This window comes from Dendronephthya gigantea, unplaced genomic scaffold (genome assembly GCF_004324835.1).
Source record: "Dendronephthya gigantea isolate DGI-Jeju-01 unplaced genomic scaffold, DenGig_1.0 000169F, whole genome shotgun sequence".
NCBI lineage: Eukaryota > Metazoa > Cnidaria > Anthozoa > Malacalcyonacea > Nephtheidae > Dendronephthya > Dendronephthya gigantea.
Window position 1 is genome coordinate 227,783 of NW_021163179.1, and position 18,745 is coordinate 246,527.

The 18,745-nt window shown below is 42.9% G+C and overlaps 3 protein-coding genes across 3 annotated transcripts; all 3 read left to right on the forward strand.

The window, feature by feature from the left end:
- Window positions 1-323: 323 nt before the first annotated feature.
- On the forward strand, window positions 324-8,411 carry LOC114537939 (UDP-glucuronosyltransferase 2C1-like). Its single transcript, XM_028559055.1, has 2 exons — window positions 324-1,443; window positions 7,884-8,411. The coding sequence occupies exons 1-2, from the start codon at window positions 339-341 to the stop codon at window positions 8,390-8,392; spliced, it is 1,614 nt and encodes a 537-aa protein (XP_028414856.1). The 5' UTR covers window positions 324-338; the 3' UTR covers window positions 8,393-8,411.
- A 1,294-nt stretch (window positions 8,412-9,705) lies between these two features.
- LOC114537940 (UDP-glucuronosyltransferase 2C1-like) lies at window positions 9,706-12,021 on the forward strand. Its single transcript, XM_028559057.1, has one exon. It carries the CDS (start codon window positions 9,715-9,717, stop codon window positions 10,996-10,998), a length of 1,284 nt encoding a protein of 427 aa, XP_028414858.1. The 5' UTR covers window positions 9,706-9,714; the 3' UTR covers window positions 10,999-12,021.
- Window positions 12,022-15,629: 3,608 nt separating this feature from the next.
- LOC114537923 (latent-transforming growth factor beta-binding protein 1-like) lies at window positions 15,630-16,124 on the forward strand. The gene has a single exon (XM_028559041.1). It carries the CDS (start codon window positions 15,630-15,632, stop codon window positions 16,122-16,124), a length of 495 nt encoding a protein of 164 aa, XP_028414842.1.
- The last annotated feature ends 2,621 nt before the right edge of the window (window positions 16,125-18,745 follow it).

Here is an 18,745-nt window from a genome sequence, read left to right on the forward strand (position 1 = left end):
CTTTACCGAAGGAGGCTGGACGTTTTCCAACTTTGAGGCTGGACGTTTTCCGAAACGAATGCAGATTGCGTTCATTAGAAAGTGTGGCAGAAGCTGGACGTTTTCGAAGAAATCCGCGTAACATATCCGCTTCGGTGCAGTGTAAACGCAACTCCGTTTTGATACCTTTTACACCGTTTTCAGACTAATCCAAAGACAATCCGTGCAAACCTAGTCTGAGACGGTTTTTCGAGATTAAGATAGAGCACATCCCATCATTTGAAATTATTGACGAAATTATAGAAGTTTGAAAAGTGTGTTGTGGAAACACTGGTGGAAACACTGGGAAAATTCTCAGAATGGAGCGAACGAACACACTGCCATTTCTTATAATTTACCTTATTCTTTTATGCCTATTTTTGGTCAAGCAAGCGCAATGTGGACATATAGTTGGCTTTGCATCGATGAACTATGTAAGTCATCACAGAATGTTGTGGAAACTTGGCAAAGAGCTCCAAACAAGGGGGCACAAATATACACACATTTTACCAAATTTTGCAAAGGAAACCTACGATGACGTTGACGTGAAGATGTTCAATTCATCGGTGACCAGCAAGGAAATTCTGGATTGGTATCTGAATTTATCAACCTTTGGCGACGTAGGCAAAGACATCTTCGCATTAATCGAAGCACTGACTACAGTAGTTCCAGAACGCTGGCGGTTCTATCGGCAATTCTGTGAGGATCTTTTGAAACACGAACGCTTGATAGTGGATCTCAAATCATCCGTTGATTTAGTGCTGTGTGATGTGGCAAATGAATGTTGCTATATTCTGGCTGATATGTTGAATGTAAGTCGCGTTGACGTCTCTACCGTAGGATTTGCAAGTACACATGGTGTATACTTGTTCGATTATCCTCAAGCATCCATATATATCACCCTAGAAGCTTCACTATTATTGCCAAAGGCAAGCAAACTTTCATTCATAAACCGTTTGAAAGGTTTTTTGACTTGTACAGGCTTTTGGAGCTTTTTTGCCAGTTCTAAACTAGAAGATCTCTGGGAAAAGCACGGAAAAGCGAACTCGAATTTTACGCGCGCAGAAGACGCACGCAGAGTGCACGGTATTGCACTCATCCCACATGACTTTGCACTTGAACAGTCTCGCCCTCTTGGTGCGAATATCAAAGTCATCGGTGCACTTTCACCGGAGCCTGCTCGGAGACTTCCCGAGTATTTAGATAAGTTTATGAATGAAAATAGGGTCGTTGTAATAGTTTCATTTGGTACAATTTTTTCACACTATCCATCAAGCCTTGCTCAAACTATCGCTGATGAATTGAGCCAGGTTCGTGCTGCTGTTTTATGGAAATACTCTGGTGTAATGCCAAAAAATATTGGTAAAAATATCAAGATAATTCAATGGTTTCCAAAAAACGAGTTTTCGTTCAACGACTTATTAGGTGGATTGACAGTTTATATACACGTGCGTAGACACGAATGGAACTCATTATAATTGAACTTTGAAACTATGATGACAATATTAGGTATCAAATAGCAATCATAGCATTAGCATATAGACGCACAGCGAGACGGAAAAGGTGTAAATATAACGCATGTTTTGTTAAATAAGTAAATGAAAGAAAGACGGGCTAACCTGAACGATAAACGATGAAATAGACAGCTAAAGGATCTCGCCACAGAAGTAAGACATTGACTTTATATTCTAGTTTGTTTACGCAGAATTTATGCATTGTATGGGTAATTTATACGCCACACGTGCGAACATTTATAGGCTTATATGCATGTTTACTTTAATATTTCTTTGTATTAATTTGCTCTATTTAGATCGAATTGTTATTATATAATTTATAATGCGATTTGCGAGACTTCTTTGGTTTAATGTCTGAGATTACTTGCTAACCGGTCGTCTTGGTTCCGACGAAACACTATTCGATTTCTTGCTAACCACGGTTCGAAGGAATTTGAGACGAATTATACTGTAAAACGACAATGGAAAATATGACATCGAAAGACGGCAATTGCGACGATTTTAAGAAAGCTAAGATGAAACGACGAAACGGCAAAGCAGCATTAACACGGCTCGGGAAAGTTATAATAGTCCAAATCGAGGGGAAACGTTCGACCGATGAGGTTCAAAGGGCGCTTGATAATTATGAACACGCATTTGCCGACCTGGAAGCCAAACACGAAGAAGTGACAATGCTAATCGAAGATGACGAACAGTTCAATGAGGGGAAGAACGATATATTGAACAATGCCAGGAAACCTTTCTGCGCTTAAAAATTGACGCGCAAGATTATATAAAGCAACAGACGAAAATATCAGAGATGAAACAAAATACTGTCGAAACCGGAAGCGTAAATACTCCCGCAGAGAACTTGTCGAATGAAGAACAAATTAACGAAATCCCGGCCGGCGAAGAAAGTCATGCATCGATACCGAATGAAGAAAATCAAGACAACCAGATATCAGCACCAGTAGCTCAAGAAACCCAAAGTCATCCTGTACAACCCAGCACATCTATTAATGATTCATCGTTCAACACAACTGAGAACACCGCGGAGACAGCAACTCATATAAGCAAAGGAGAAAGCCTATTTCGAATTGAGAAGCCAAAGATGCCAAAATTCACTGGTGACGTCAGAGAATTTGGAACTTTTAGAGCGGACTTTAAGCACTTGGTGGAAAATAGATACAGTAAACGTGATGCAATAACCATTCTGAGGTCTAGTCTCCAAGGAAAACCGCTGGAAATGATCAAGGGAATTGGTCAAGACTATGATGCCGCATGGGAATATCTCGATTCCGTGTATGGAGATCCACGATTTGTTGCTGACATCATCACTCACGATATCTCCAAGTTTAAGCCAATAAAGGACGGAGAAGATGCCCGGTTTTGCGACTTGGTCCATTTAATAAAGCGGAGTTTCAACACCCTTAGAGAAGTAGGACGGGAGAATGACATGGATAACAACCACATGCTGGCTATCATTGAACAGAAAATGTTTACCGACGATCGCAAAGTCTGGTCACGCTATTTGGAGAGTTCAAAGAGTCAAGCCACATTGGAGTCGTTAATTTCCTGGATGACAAGTGAGATGAAGTCGAGAATGAGAGCAACGGCACCATTAAGAAGCTCATGGCAGTCACCCAAGCATGTTGGACATGTTACTGGAAAAGAAGATGGGAAGCCAACAAACCATAAGTGCTGGTTCTGCAAAACGTCTGAACATTGGACCGACCAATGCCAAAAGTTCCTTGCCCAGAGTGCTAGCGACCGCCTGAAAGTTGTGAAGGAGAACCATGCCTGTTATAGCTGCCTGAAGCGAGCTGGTCGTGGTCACAACATGTCAACCTGCTCTCGAAGGCGCCAGTGCAGCGAGACCATCAGCGGAGTTCAGTGCAAGCATTACCATCATCCACTATTGCATATTTTAAACATATCTGCTGTGTCATCTGTTACTACTAGCGGAGAGACTATGTTACCGACTATTCAGGCAGAAATCCTGGGACCACAGAAGGTCAAGAAACAGGCTAATATGTTACTAGACACTGGTGCTCAAATCAGTTTAATACGGACATCAGTCGCTGAGGAGCTGGGTCTCAAAGGCAAGAGTGTCACAGTAACAATGGCGAAAGTTGGAGGAGAAGAAAATGAGATGTCAACAAAGATGTATCGATTCCAAATTCGATCCCTCGAGAACCAGTCCATCCACACAATTGCAGCTGTGGGAATCCCAAGTATCAGTGGTGATATTTCCGGAATGAAACTTGATGGCATAGCTGAAGCTTTCAACCTTGAAAGAGAGAAATTACGAAGAGAGAATGGTCCAATAGATGTCCTGTTGGGAATTGATCAACCGAAGTTGCACACTGGTGAGACAAAAGAAGCTGGTAATCTTGTTGCAAGATATTCGCCATTGGGATGGGTTGTCTTTGGAGCCACGTCTGAAAAGTGTGACGTCAGTCAAGTCTACCATGTCAAGTGTTCAAATCCCATCGATATGACCGACTTTTGGACCACCGAATCAATGGGCGTGGAAGGGAATATGTGTTCTTGTGAAAGCAAGAAGTTAAGTCCAGTTGAAGCCTACGAAGCCAAGATTATAGAACAATCCTGCAAAAAGATTGGTAATAAATGGTTAGTTTCATACCCCTGGGTCAAAGATGCATCTGAATTACCGGATAACAGAAGCCAAGCGGAGAAGAAATTGGAAACAACCGAGCGTCGATTAGCCAAGAACCCAGATCATGCAGAAGCGTATGACAAGCAGATGAGGGAAATGAGTGAAATGAACTTCTCTCGAAAATTATCAAGTGAAGAATTAAAGTCATACAAGGGACCAACCCACTACATATCCCACCATGAGGTAGTCAGACCCGAGAAGAAGAGCACCCCCATCCGAATTGTTTTCAATTCCTCAGCATCGTATAAAGGGCACCGCTTAAATGATTACTGGATGAAAGGACCCGATTTACTAAATAATCTGTTTGGAGTTCTCCTACGATTTCGAGAAAATGAAGTGGCTATCAACGCGGATATATCCAAGATGTATCACAGAATCCTAATCCCGGAAAGAGATCAACATGTTCACCGATACCTGTGGAGAAACATGGATACGGATCGAGAACCTGATGTTTATGTCAAAACAGTCTTGACATTTGGTGACAAACCAGCCCCAGCCATGGCACAGACCGCGCTGCAAAAGACTGCTGAAGAAGGAGAAAAACGCTACCCTGCAGCTGCTGAAGTCTTAAAGAAGAATACTTACATGGACGACATATGCGATTCGGTCCATTCTGAAAATCAAGCAAGAAAAATAACAGCAGAGATTGACGAAATCCTTCGCAACGGTGGTTTTAACGTGAAGTGTTGGCTCTCAAACCGGTCATTAAAGAAGAATGATGAAAGCGTTATTGAAAAAAGTGAATTGGAATTAAAGCTCCTACAAGGCCCAGTTGAAGAGAAAGTTTTGGGAACTGTCTGGAACCACCACGACGACGTTTTTGGGTTCAAAGTGATTCCTCCTGAACTAGTTAAACTTACGAAGAGAGCAATACTAAGCCAAGTAGCTCGGATCTACGATCCTCTAGGAGTAGCTGCAGCTTTCCTGATTCGCGCCAAAATAGAGATGCAAAAACTGTGGTTAGAAGGACTACAATGGGATGATGAATTGCCGCCGAATCTCCAAATAACGTGGATACGATTCTTCCAAGAGATGAACGACCTGAACAACGTCACCTTCGAAAGGTCTCTTACGCCAGATTCCGTGATCGGAGCGCCAGTACTATGCATTTTCTCGGACGCATCGATTGAAGCCTTCGGAGCATGTGCTTACATCAGATGGGAGACAGAAAACAACACCTTTGTAACCAGGTTCATCGCAGCAAAGTCAAGAGTAGCCCCACTGAAGTCGCTGACCATACCTCGTTTAGAGCTACAAGCAGCTGTCCTGGCGACACGATTATGTTGTTCTATTCTCGAAGAGTCTCGAATGAAGTTTGTGAAGATAATTTTCTTCTCTGACAGCCACATTGTTCTTTCATGGATCCGTAACCAACCCAGAGAGTTTAAGCCGTTCGTTTCAGCCCGAATTGCCGAAATCCAGAGCAAGTCTGAACCAGATCAGTGGAGACACGTTCCTGGAGAGCTAAATGTCGCTGATGATGTGTCGCGAGGAATACCTGCTCTGCAACTGACAGGCAGATGGAAGTATGGCCCCGAGTTTCTGAAGTTACCGGAGGAAGAATGGCCGAGCGAGTCGTCTTCTGCTACCATCACTAAAAGCGTGGATATCGATCAGTCTGAACGTCGAAAAGTTCAACCTGTCTTTCAAGTAACCCAATCGCCAGAAGTCATTCCGTGCAAGAAGTTTTCCAGTTGGGGGAAACTTATCCGAGTCACAGCCTATGTGTTACGGTTCATCAACACGCTACGAAACAAGCATCAAAACAAAGACAACACAGAAACGACCCGACCGAAAGACACCTCAGATGATAGATCAATCTCAGCAAAGGAGTTAGAAGATGCCGAGTTGTATTGGGTCAAACAAAGTCAGAAGTCACTTCATGATCGCCTGAAAAAGGGAGAACTGAAAGGACTCACCCCGTTTACCGATGACAACGGAGTTATCAGAGTCGGAGGTCGAGTAAGCGAAGCCGTAATCTCGTACGATGCCAAACATCCAGTTTTACTCCCACGTGAACACTGGATATCCCTGCTGATCACTCGTAACTTCCATCGAAACGGCCACTCAGGAGTTGCAACAACCGTTGCAAAGATCAAGAAAAAGTTTTGGATTATCCGATGTCATGATCTTGCCAAGTCAATAAAGTTCCGATGCGTATGTTGTCGCCGAATCCAAGCCAAAACCGAGGAGCAGTTCATGTCAGACCTACCAATTACCCGACTGGAGCCATTCACACCACCCTTTCATCGCACGGCATGCGATTACTTCGGTCCTTACCAAGTTAAAATTGGCCGAAACAAACAACCAAACACTATGGCGTACTGTTTACATGTCTGAATACTCGTGCCGTACACCTGGAAATCGCAGTGGACTATTCCGCTATGGAATTCTTGCAAACCTTACGTCGATTTTTCGCAATCCGTGGACAACCGGCTCTGATGATCAGTGACAACGGGACGCAGCTGGTGGGAGCTCAACGTGAACTCCGAGAAATGATAGAAGGATGGAACGAGAAAGAGTTGAAGGAATTCAGCGCCGAGAAAGGAATGGAGTGGAGATTTATTACTCCTGCAGCACCACATCATAACGGTTGTGCTGAGGCTCTTGTCAGAGTTCGAAGAAAGCATTAAAGATCGCGATTGGTGAACAAATTTTGGCTCCGTTCGAGCTGTACACATGCTTGCTGGAAGTTAGTAACCTGATTAATCAGCGTCCTATTGGAAGGATCCCCAATGATCCAGATGACGGTTCTTTCCTTTGTCCAAACGACATTTTACTTGGTCGAGCATCAACAATGGTACCACAAGGGCCATTCAGAGAAACGAAGAATCCTCAACATCGTGTTGAATTTGTCCAGAAGATCATCGATAGTTTTTGGAAGCGTTGGAGCAGAGATGTATTTCCCACCTTAGTTCCCAGAAAGAAATGGACTACTGAAAAAAGAAATGTACGAGTGGATGACATCGTCGTGGTTCAAGATACGAATGCGATTCGTGGAAACTGGACTACGGGCAGAATTGTTAATGTATATCCTGGAAATGACGGACGAATTCGTACGTTAAGGTGAAGACATCCACATCGCACTACGAAAGACCTATTACAAAAGTCGCAGTACTGTACCCTGCAGAAGGATATGAAGATAAGTAACTCACAATTAGTAACATTAAGTGATGAGGAAGAGTCCTCATCGGGGGGGAGAGTGGATTGACAGTTTATATACACGTGCGTAGACACGAATGGAACTCATTATAATTGAACTTTGAAACTATGATGACAATATTAGGTATCAAATAGCAATCATAGCATTAGCATATAGACGCACAGCGAGACGGAAAAGGTGTAAATATAACGCATGTTTTGTTAAATAAGTAAATGAAAGAAAGACGGGCTAACCTGAACGATAAACGATGAAATAGACAGCTAAAGGATCTCGCCACAGAAGTAAGACATTGACTTTATATTCTAGTTTGTTTACGCAGAATTTATGCATTGTATGGGTAATTTATACGCCACACGTGCGAACATTTATAGGCTTATATGCATGTTTACTTTAATATTTCTTTGTATTAATTTGCTCTATTTAGATCGAATTGTTATTATATAATTTATAATGCGATTTGCGAGACTTCTTTGGTTTAATGTCTGAGATTACTTGCTAACCGGTCGTCTTGGTTCCGACGAAACATTAGGGCATTCATCCACCAAGGTTTTTGTCACCCATGGTGGGTTGAATGGCTATCAGGAAAGTGTGTACCATGGGGTGCCAATGGTTGTCATACCAATGATGGGTGACCAATACCGACAGGCAAATTTGGTACAACATAAAGAGCTTGGTGTTGCTGTCAAATGGAAGTCTTTAATTGCCAATAGAAATGTATTGCAAGATGCTATTAGCAAGGTGCTAAATAACAAAGTTTATGTGGAGAATACTAAACGACTTTCAACAATAATAAAAGACAGAAAGCAGAGCCCAAGCCAGGAAGGTGCAGATTGGATCGAATATGCTTTACATCATGATGGGGCCCCTCATCTCATAAGCGAAGCTATTGATTTACCACAGTATAAATTACACATGTTTGATGTCTGTATCTTCCTGACTCTTGTAGCATGTCTCCTAGTTTATTCATTACTACGTTTGTGTTACTGTTTATTGGGTGCTTGTGGCAGAAGGATGCAGGTTAAGGAGAAGCAGACCTAATAACCCTGGCAAATAATCTCGTCTGTTCAAATTAGAATACATTGATGCCTTTATATAATATGTATTTTTACAGTCTGTTAATATGAATATTAGCCCCCACTAAACATTTCTCGTCGCCACTATCCAAATTTGTTGCTTCACTAGGTTATTCATATACTAGTTTGTCATTCAAAATCCGCTTCCGTTGACTTGTCACAATTCAAAAGAAAATTAGGCAAAAAAATTTCGCTTGATCGATGTATTCGCCCAGTGGAAAACCGCCTTTGCTTCAGTGAACTGCAATACAGTGATAGGGTCTCTAAAATCCTATAATTTGTATACTTAATGACCCGCTTTAAAAGTTTTATACAAGGTGGATAAACAAACGCAACAGTAAATATTCATGAATATTCGCTTCCTATTCGCTCACAAAAGATCGAATATTCATGTTTTTTGGATACACCCTGTGCAACCGGCCGCTGGAATACGATTGGAAATGTAGTCTAGGCTTTTTAGGCCTAGGGAACTAAAATCTTATGTACTTTGAGGTCAATGTGGGTTCTTGCGAAATTCCAAAGTTACATTTTTATACACTCGGCAGATCAGTGATATATGTAATATATATAATGTTCAAGTACCACTTGTTATTTAATCACATTTCGTCAAATTCTGCGAATAAATGAAAAGCTATGAAGTTGTAAATGCCGGAGACACAAAGAAATGTATACCAAATCTGTTACACCAATAGGCATTTGCTGCAAAATGTTGTATTCGAGGGCAAACGAAGACGTCGTGACTAGCGAAACCGGTATGGTGTAACGGGTCATGCCTATATGGCTTTGTTTCCGTAGTATGACCAACGTCCATTTGCCATTTCAATGTTAAGAACATACTTAATTTACTTACGTCTCTTTGTATACGTCTCTTTACATACGTCCCGTTAATACCCATATTACCATACCGTAATAGGGAGACATATGTGCGGTTAATCCTCGTCAATTCGTGTAGGTTTTCATTATGAATAACGCGTACACGCGGTCTTTCCGTGTACCTTGCCTAATCCTAATATGCGTACATTTGTTCATCATGCGAACACAATGTGCACATATAGTTGGCTTCGCAACGTTAAACCATGTCAGTCATCACAGAATGTTATGGAAACTTGGCAAAGAGCTCCAAACAAGGGGCCACAAATACACTCACATTTTACCGAATTTTGCAAAGGAAACCTTCGATGATGTTCATGTGCTGATGTTCAAACCAACAAGGACAGCGCGGATTGGTTTTTACGTTACGCGAGCTTAGGAGATGTCGGCAATAACATTTTCCGACTGTTTGAAGTTATGGCCACGATGGCAGCAGAAATACAGGAGATTACTCGACAGACTTGTGAGGACCTTTTAACACACGGAAGCTTGATTTCAGAACTCAAATCCGTTGATTTAGTGCTGTGTGACAATACAAACCAATGTTGCCATATTCTTGCTGATATGTTGAATGTAAGTCGCGTAGACGTGTCCATTCTAGGATTTTTTAATCTACTTGGCGTATACCTATCTGATTATCCACAGGCATCGGTATATGTGACATTGGGAGCTTCAATACACTTGCCAAGCGAGAGTAAATTTTCATTTATGAACCGATTGAAAGGTTTTGTGACCTGTGCTTGCTTTTGGAATCTTCATACCTACTATAAATCTGAAATCGACGATCTCTGGGAAAAGTACGGCAAAGCAAACTCGAAATTCCCGAGCTCCACAATCGCACGCCGAACGCACGGTATTGAACTCGTCCCACACGATTTTGCACTCGAACAGTCGCGCCCTCTTGGCGCGAATATCAAAGTCATCGGTGCACTTTTACCGGAGCCTGCTCGGAGACTTCCAGAGCATTTGGATAAGTATATGAGTGCAAATAAAGTCGTTGTAATAGTTTCATTTGGTACAATTTTCTCGAACTATCCATCAAGCCTTGCTCAGACTATCGCTGATGAATTGAGCCAGGTTCCCGCTGCTGTTTTATGGAAATACTCTGGTGAAATGCCGAAAAATATTGGTGAAAATATCAAGATAATTCAATGGTTTCCAAAAAACGAGTTTTCGTTTAACGACTTATTAGGACATTCATCCACCAAGGTTTTTGTCAACCATGGTGGGTTGAATAGCTATCAGGAAAGTGTGTACCATGGGGTGCCAATGGTTGTCATACCAATGATGGGTGACCAACACCGACAGGCAGACTTGATACAACATAAAGGACTTGGTGTGGTTATCCAATGGACGGATATAATCGCCAATGGAAAAATATTGGGAGATGCTATCAACCAGGTGTTGAGTAACAAGGTGTACGTGGAGAATACCAAAAGACTCTCTGCAATAATGAAAGACAGAAAGCGAAGCCCAAGTCAGGAAGGTGCAGATTGGATCGAACATGCTTTACATCATGATGGAGCCTCTTATCTCACAAGCGAAGCTATTGATTTACCACAGTATAAATTGCACATGTTTGATGTCTTTATCTTCCTTATTCTTGTAGTATGTCTCATAGTTTATTTATTACTACGTATGTGCTACTGTTTATTGGGTGCTTGTGCCAAAAGGATGCAGGTTAAAGAGAAGCAGACCTAATAACCCTGGCGAATAATGTCAGCTGTTCAAATTAAAATACATTTATGCCTTTATCTCACTGCTAGTTTGATTAAGAAAATATATGGAAGTCTTTAATTGCCAATAGAAATGTATTGCAAGATGCTATTAGCAAGGTGCTAAATAACAAAGTTTATGTGGAGAATACTATAAACGACTTTCAACAATAATGAAAGACCGAAAGCAGTATTCATTACTACGTTTGTGTTACTGTTTATTGGGTGCTTGTGGCAGAAGAATGCATGCAGGTTAAAGAGAAGCAGACCTAATAACCCTGGCAAATAATATCATCTGTTCAAATTAGAATACATTGATGCCTTTATATAATATGTATTTTTACAGTCTGTTAATATGAATATTAGCCCCCACTAAACATTTCTCGTCGCCACTATCCAAATTTGTTGCTTCACTAGGTTATTCATATACTAGTTTGTCATTCAAAATCCGCTTCCGTTGACTTGTCACAATTCAAAAGAAAATTAGGCAAAAAAATTTTCGCTTGATCGAGGTATTCGCCCAGTGGAAAACCGGCTTTGCCTCAGTGAACTGCAATACAATGATAGGGTCTCTAAAATCCTATAATTTGTATACTAAATGACCCGCTTTAAAAGTTTTATACAAGGTGGATAAACAAACGCAACAGTAAATATTCATGAATATTCGCTTCCTATTCGCTCACAAAAGATCGAATATTCATGTTTTTTGGATACACCCTGTGCAACCGGCCGCTGGAATACGATTGGAAATGTAGTCTAGGCTCTAGCCCTAGGGAACTAAAATCTTATTTACTTTGAGGTCAATGTGGTTTCTTGAGAAATTCCAAAGTTACATTTTTATACACTCGGCAGATAAGTGATATATGTAAATATATATAATGTTGAAGTAGTTGACATGCACTGAAGGACGTTTGCGACGTTATATTCAGTTATGTAAATGTACAAACATACAAGTTCTTCATTGTTATTGGCTAGATTTATAATGATTGCAAATGACACGATGTGGGATGCGCTTGGATGCTTGTTAAAAAATAATTAGTCGAGCACAGATTTAATTTCTCTATATTTATGGTATTTTTCGTTAGGTTTACAGGCTTATAGCATGGAACTGCGGACAACACACCCCGTATACTTGAACCTAAAACTATTAATTTTTATATGCATCCAACGTTGTAAATAGTCAGAATTTTCGTCTCATACGACAAATAAAAACTCACAGTCCTTTGGGACGAGTTTTAGGTTAGCAAAATTAATATAGAGAGAGATAAAGCAGTCTTTTACAAACAAACATTTATTCAGTTAAAATTACCGAGCTGCGATAATAGATGAACTTCTATAAAACTAAAAGTCTTACTACCTTCAATATGCCACCGCGAGAGAAATTTGCGGATTTACGATCACTATTAAAGGAATGGCGTTCTCCGCATTGGATTTCGTCGTAAATGAAGTCGTTAGCGACGAGAGGTTTCGACATGCTTCGAATTCCAGCAAACGTTCGACCCTTGCATGTATATACCGAGATGCCGGAGAGCGAAATGTTGTTTGTCGAAGAATTTTAGGCGGGAATTTTAGAATCTACATTATGTCAAATGAATTTGCATGAATGTACATAAGCCACATAATTATCGGTCAGTGCAAAGGCGTTTTAACGTTCTAACGGATCCTAAGGCTCACGTCAGTACAATAGCACACCAGCACTTACACTATATTTTTGCCCGCTGCCGATCGGTAGGGATGGAGACGGTATCCGAGCGAAACGATCGGGCTAGGGGTGAAACGGTGTTTCTTTTGAGTTTGAGTTCTATTTTAACGGTACCTCCTCCATCCCGTGATCAACTGTCACACGTGAGTCACAGAAGTGAAACCGTGGAATAAACGATACGAACATCAAAGTACACACACACACACAAAAAAAGAAAAATACCTGTAAATGTGGCGATCATTAATGAATTTACCTTTACCCCAAACACCAATTCAACGACCAAAGCGGGTGTGAAAAGAATTGTGCTTAATCCTGCAAAACAAAAACTAACAAAAAAAACCAAGCGAGATTAATAAGACGCTTCTCCCGTAGAGTTCACAACATCGCGTGAAGTCGTTAGGGAAAGGGGAGGGATGGGTCACGCAAGCAACTAACAACTCGATCAGGCAGCTTGGGCTCATATTTATACTCACCGGAGGGGGCAAGTAACCGACCGGACCGGCGTCCTAAGACCCGAGACACTACGATACGAAGACCCGTATAACATTAACTTCCTTTATTATTTAATAATAAATACATTTAACGTTCTAACGGATCCTAAGGCTCACGTCAGTACAATAGCACACCAGCACTTACACTATATTTTTGCCCGCTGCCGATCGGTAGGGATGGAGACGGTATCCGAGCGAAACGATCGGGCTAGGGGTGAAACGGTGTTTCTTTTGAGTTTGCTGTTTTCGGCGCAGATAATAACTCTACGAACCATGCTATTTTAACGGTACCCCCCAAGTATGTCTCCAAGCCAGATGAGGGGTTGGAGTTAGGTTACCGTTAACCTTCTCCACCAGTCTCCAACCCTACAGCAGCGGGGCAACGTTGAAAATGACTGCGGAAATGTGCGAACGTAGCGAAGGTAAGCTTGGCTAGTCCAACGTCCAATCGCTTGAATTAGATGATCCGGAATCCCATCCGCGGCGGCGGAAGTAGCAGCCCCAATGCGAAAACTGTGAGAAGAGTAGTTCCCCATTACGCCGGCCCGCTTCCAGATTTTGCGAAGGAAAAAAAAATGACTTGTTGAGCAGCTCCGACACCAGAGACAACGGGACAGGCGTGGGACGAGGTTCCGCGTTGGGATGAAAGCGACGAAACTCCTGAAACCGAAAGCGAGAAAGGCAATCACCTGCCGAATTATGCCGTCCAGGAACGTGGCGCGCGAAAACTGAAAAATGGAACCGGCAGGCCACCAACACCAGTCTGCGTAACAAGTGCATGGACAACTAGTCTCGGCAGGTCCCCGAATTGATTATTGCGACGACAGCGTCGTTGTCGTATAAGAACTCGATCTGTAACCGATGCCATAGATAACCCCAAACATACGCTGCAACGACAATGGGAAACAATTCCAAAGGCGTGAAGGAGGGCCACGAACTGGCAAACCAAGCGTTGGACCAAATAGCACCAAAGCCGATAGCTCCCGAGGAATCAGAGGCAACAACGAGTCGGGAAGCGAACGAACGGATGACATGCGGAAGAAACTGATTCCAATCCAGGATTGCATGAATTCAAGCCACCAGCCGAGATCGAGACGGAACTCCGTATTGAGCCGAATAGGGTGGGTATAGGCGAACGAAAAGCGCAGAGCCAATTACCAGATGATCTGATATGGCGGGAGAGGACTAGGACTAGTTGTCATATAAAAATCCATTTCTTCGTTAAAAAAACTTAATATCTCGTGAAATATACTTTATTTCGGTTTCAAATTTATATCAGAGCTATAGCTCTTATAACTAAAGATGAACACAAAATTTCGAATGGTTCCATCAAGAATAACAAAAGATACAATCGATTAAACACTGCAGAATGGATTTCTATTTTCACAAACTTTCTGAGCGCTGATTGGCTGAAATATGAGCGCGAGATCACCTGGTAATCATACGCCGGAGGAACGTGCGACCGGAGGAACGTGCGACCGGGCGGAACAACTTTCATAACGTGGTGAAGCGAGCCGATAAGGGATTCTAACTCTCGACGAGTGCACCAAGACTTACGACTCCAATTTTGGAGAAGCTCTACGATAGCCACAAATTTAGCGGATGGCAACCAGCGGATGGACGGGCAAACCCAAACGGAGGAATAAGGACCTGGCGATGGCTACATTACTAGCGCACTCGGTGGAGTTGCCGGGGCCAAGGTCAGGAAATCGTCCCGGTAGTGAAGTAGAAAACGAACGCGATAATTAGCTTTAAGAATCCATTCCACCATCTCGGGGACGAAGTTGAAGATAAATGGGGCGGAACGCAGACCAAACGGAAGAGCCAAATCGACGAAATATGACTCGCGCCACCACATGCCAAAAGAAACGTTCGTCAGGCCTGAGAGCGATGTTACGGTACGCACATTCCACGTCAAATTTTTTTTTTTTTTTTGGCTATAAAGGCACCCGAACCAAGCTGTACTAAACGAGCAATGGCATGATCGACGGAGATGTAAGTCAAGGAGAAAGGATCCTTTGGGATGCCGTCATTAACGCTATGGCCTTCGGGTGACGACAAATCCAGAATGAGACGCCATTTACCAGGCTGGCCTTTCTTTGGAATGACCCCCAAACGGGCTGCACTGTAGATTAGGAAACGGTGGCGAAGCAAAAGGACCCACGACACGACCATGCGAAATTTCATTTGCCAAATATTTGTCGATAACATCGGGATGTTGCAAGACCGATTTCATGTTGCGGTGCGATGATCGTAAAGAGACTAGCGAAGGATCAAAACCCGACGGAAAGCTGTGAGCTATACCATCCAACACGTAGCGAACCGAAGCTTGATTGGGATGGTTGATTAAATTCCCGATGAAACTCGACGTATTGAAGCGGCAAAACTCGGGAGACCAGCGAAACAGCATTCGGGATTCCGGCAATGGTGGATCTACAACACGAACGAAAGCACCTACAACAGCGCAGAAAAATAGCAAGCACAGCGAGCTTTAGCGAACGATGCGAACGATGCGATCAGTGCGAACGATGCGAACGATGCGATCAGTGCGAACGATGCGATCAGTGCGAACGATGCGAACGATGCGATCAGTGCGAACGATGCGATCAGTGCGAACGATGCGATCAGTGCGAACGATGCGAACGATGCGATCAGTGCGAACGATGCGAACGATGCGATCAGTGCGAACGGTGCGAACGATGCGATCAGTGCGAACGATGCGAACGATGCGATCAGTGCGAACGGTGCGAACGATGCGATCAGTGCGAACAATGCGAACGGTGCGAACGATGCGATCAGTGCGAACGGTGCGAACGATGCGATGAGTGCGAACGATGCGATCAGTGCGAACGATGCGAACGGTGCGAACGATGCGAACGATGCGATCAGTGCGAACGGTGCGCAACTAATCACAAGTGATCTAGATAAATATTTTAGTCAGCAAATTCATAACCGAACACGAATTACAATAAACAATAAAAGTAGCACACAGAACAATGTTAGCGACCGGAACAAAAACAACACACACACCGACGACTAAGGACTAACTAACGACGCGAGGTGTCTGATGATCGAAGCTTCTTCGCAGGTTGCGAGCGAGATGGTGAACGAGGACGCCGTGTAGACTGGTGGGCAATGCCATGACGATGGATTGCGGGACAACCCGGATAATCACAGGCATGACGGAACCGACACCTAAGGAATTGCGATGAACACCGACCAGCGTTCCAAGAGCGACAAATAATGGACGACGACGGGGTACCGGACGCTTCAAGGAAGCTGGAGGACGAGGAAAACGAAGTAGATACCCGCGAACCAGGAGTAGAAGAAACACCGGCGCCGAAGATATAAAAATTATGCAGCTCCGGTTGGAGATGTGACCAATCGGGGAGGCGGAGAGCAGCTGCCTGGCCGGACCCCGAGCCAGGATGCTTCTGAGCGGAGCGGAAACTAAGTAACTGGTAGCGAAGCAAATCCGGGGTGCGAGACTGCCAAAATTCGTCATCACGAGGATATAAACAGAAAAGGCTTGGAGCCAAGTTAGAATATCTGTAATTTCCTTAGGGCGCTTTGACGGTCGCAAAACTAACTCGTTATCCCCGATGGTAAACGGAGGAGTGTCATGAACTGAAGTTTCTTCGATAAGAGAAGCCAACTCGACAAACCCGCCGTTGAAAATTGATGCTATAAGCTTCGGGGATACCGGAGGAAAACCAGGCCCGACCACGAGGGGAGAAAAAAGGCCGATGCGGTGACCGTAGAGAAGCGAGGGGGCGAGGCAATACCACCAGATGCTAAAAACACCCGGGGAAACAAACCCCCAACCCGGGGCCCGGGGACGCAGACGATGAAAACAAATATGGCGTACCTGAAGGGATAGGATTTTGAATCCGATACAACGGCTGCAGCAGCGTCTGTTGAGGCGGTTGCCTATGTCCAGCTAAGGCTTGATCTTGTTGGGAACCGTGGATGTCGCTGATTGAAGTAAAACGAGTTGTGGTGGCTGCTGAGCAAAAAATGGTGTCAAACTTGGATGACTCGATGGCCAAGTAGAAGCAACACTGACGATTTGCTGATTTGCAATAGCCGGCGATGGAACACGCGTTGGGAATAACGGCGAAGAAATATGCTCGTCTAAATTTAGCTGAAGTTGCTGAGATAGCGAAGAGCGAACGACAAGGGGAGCCGTAGCGATCAACTGCGATGCCACTGTTGAATTTGTAATAGCAGACACGACTGGAGAGCTAGTTGGCGTTGAACTCAAAGCAACTCCTTGAAGAGACATATTTTCCTGAGCCATAATAGTGAAATGATTTTGTTGGACAAGGTTCAAGGTTGTGACGGCATCGATTCACGCAAGCAACTAACAACTCGATCAGGCAGCTTGGGCTCATATTTATACTCACCGGAGGGGGCAAGTAACCGACCGGACCGGCGTCCTAAGACCCGAGACACTACGATACGAAGACCCGTATAACATTAACTTCCTTTATTATTTAATAATAAATACATTTAAGATTAGAATACATTATAGGATTCAACTTGCGTTGAAAGAACTTATGCAAAACAGAACTGCAAACAGTAGCGTACAGGGTTGGTATAGATAGCTGCATATTTGAGGCCAAACAACATCACACTAGTTCTTTGTTTCCTTTGTCTTTGCCTTTTGTTTTCTTTGTTTTCTTGATAGCACTAATGACAATTTGGCCTCAAATATTTGCATATCTACCAACTCTGGTAGCGTAGCCAGCCTGTCGATTTGTCCCGCTATGCTAATATTTTCGTGTTCACTGACTGTGAAAACAATAGATTTCTAAAGAAATGAATAATTATAATAACTCGAAATTTACATAGCGGGACAAAATCGTCAGGCTGGCTACGCCACTGACTGCAAACTTATTTTTCTGAATATATCACACTAAACTTTCAACCAATACGAGCCCGGGATTTTACGGTAACGAACGAATTTGGTAGTCTCAGCCAATGGGGAACAATGATCTCAACGTAAGTTTCGTTCGTTAATGAGGCTATAAGTCTTTCGGTGCATGTTAACTAATAGGCGTATATAAAACTGTTAAAGCTGGTGGTCTTTTAGTATACAAATCAGATTCAAATCGGTTTCAACCAATCAGAGACCTTATCATTGCAGTTATCGTTCCAGTTAGTTGTATTGGGTTTAACTGAGGCAAAGGCGGTTTTCCACTGGGCGAATAATTTATAATCGATTATGAATCGATCAAGAATCGATCAAGAGAAAATTTTTTGCCTAATTTTCTTTTGAATTGTGAAGTCGACGGAAGCGGATTCAATGACAAACTAGCATATGAATAACCTAGTGAAGCAACAAAGTTGGATAGTGGCGACGAGAAATTTTTAGTGGGGGCTAATTCATATATTAATTCATGTTAGCAAACTGTAAAATACATATTTTATATTTCATTCTACAATCATTTTCAAAAGAGTTGGGACAGATAGCCAAATTACCGATTTATGAGACAAACCCAGATCCCCCACGCCCCCTTTTCAATGTTGTGTCCCAA

What these genes read in the sequence shown, in the direction of transcription:
- LOC114537939 (XM_028559055.1), top strand. Translation starts at nt 339, where the DNA reads ATGGAGCGAACGAACACACTGCCATTTCTTATAATTTACCTTATTCTT. An exon ending in TTCGTTCAACGACTTATTAG is followed by an intron (nt 1,444 to 7,883) that starts GTGGATTGACAG and finishes ACGAAACATTAG; the next exon opens with GGCATTCATCCACCAAGGTT.
- LOC114537940 (XM_028559057.1), top strand. Translation starts at nt 9,715, where the DNA reads ATGGCCACGATGGCAGCAGAAATACAGGAGATTACTCGACAGACTTGT.
- LOC114537923 (XM_028559041.1), top strand. Translation starts at nt 15,630, where the DNA reads ATGGTGGATCTACAACACGAACGAAAGCACCTACAACAGCGCAGAAAA.